This window comes from Mesitornis unicolor, unplaced genomic scaffold (genome assembly GCF_000695765.1).
Source record: "Mesitornis unicolor isolate BGI_N332 unplaced genomic scaffold, ASM69576v1 scaffold1654, whole genome shotgun sequence".
Taxonomy (NCBI): Eukaryota; Metazoa; Chordata; class Aves; order Mesitornithiformes; family Mesitornithidae; genus Mesitornis; species Mesitornis unicolor.
In genome coordinates this window covers 92,577-93,198 of record NW_010180586.1, presented here as the reverse complement: position 1 = coordinate 93,198, position 622 = coordinate 92,577, and the positions used below count along the sequence as shown (strand labels likewise).

Here is a 622-nt window from a genome sequence, read left to right as displayed (position 1 = left end):
GGGACGGCGCTGGCGTTTTGGAGGGAGTTTGCATGTGGTCAGTGCTGTTTGCTAAGCCAGCCCCCAGCTCACATTACACACTACTGTATTTATAACCTCTCGGAGCTGTTCCCCCCTTCGAGCAGTTCTCTGGGACCACCTTCTATTGGCTTCAACCTCTCCCACTTCTTGATATCTGAGCAGCTCTGAGAAAGGCTCATCTAGGTCCGAGTGTTTATGCAGCGGAGACTGGCCACTAGGGCTAAAGACCTGGATTATCTGAGCTCAGCTGCCTGCTGCAAAGTCTGTCGTTGCCGTTTTGGAAAAAAAAAATCCCAAGCCCGATCTGTTTACAGTGAAAGTTGACAAAGGGTGGTGAAGTTGGATCTTTCCTAAAACTCTCCTGCCTGGAACCTGAGACTTGCATGCCATGGATCACACACTCTTTGGCTGCCTGCGCAGCCCCCATGCCACCGCGCAGAGCTTGCACCCTTTCTCCCAGTCTTCTCTTGCCCTGCATGGAAGATCTGACCACATGTCCTACCCTGATCTGTCTTCTTCTTCTTCCTCTTGCATAATAGCGGGATACCCCAATGAGGAGGGCATGTTTGCCAGCCAGCATCATAGGGGGCACCACCACCAT

At 52.3% G+C, this 622-nt stretch overlaps 1 protein-coding gene across 1 annotated transcript in view; it reads left to right on the top strand.

Moving 5' to 3' along the window:
• The first annotated feature begins 409 nt into the window (after positions 1 to 409).
• Positions 410 to 622, top strand: part of MEOX2 (mesenchyme homeobox 2) — a 52,307-nt gene continuing 52,094 nt past the window's right edge. Inside the window, exon 1 of the mRNA XM_010183115.1 lies at positions 410 to 617. Coding sequence (XP_010181417.1) covers positions 410 to 617 — 208 coding nt within the window. The remainder of the gene's footprint in view (positions 618 to 622) is intronic.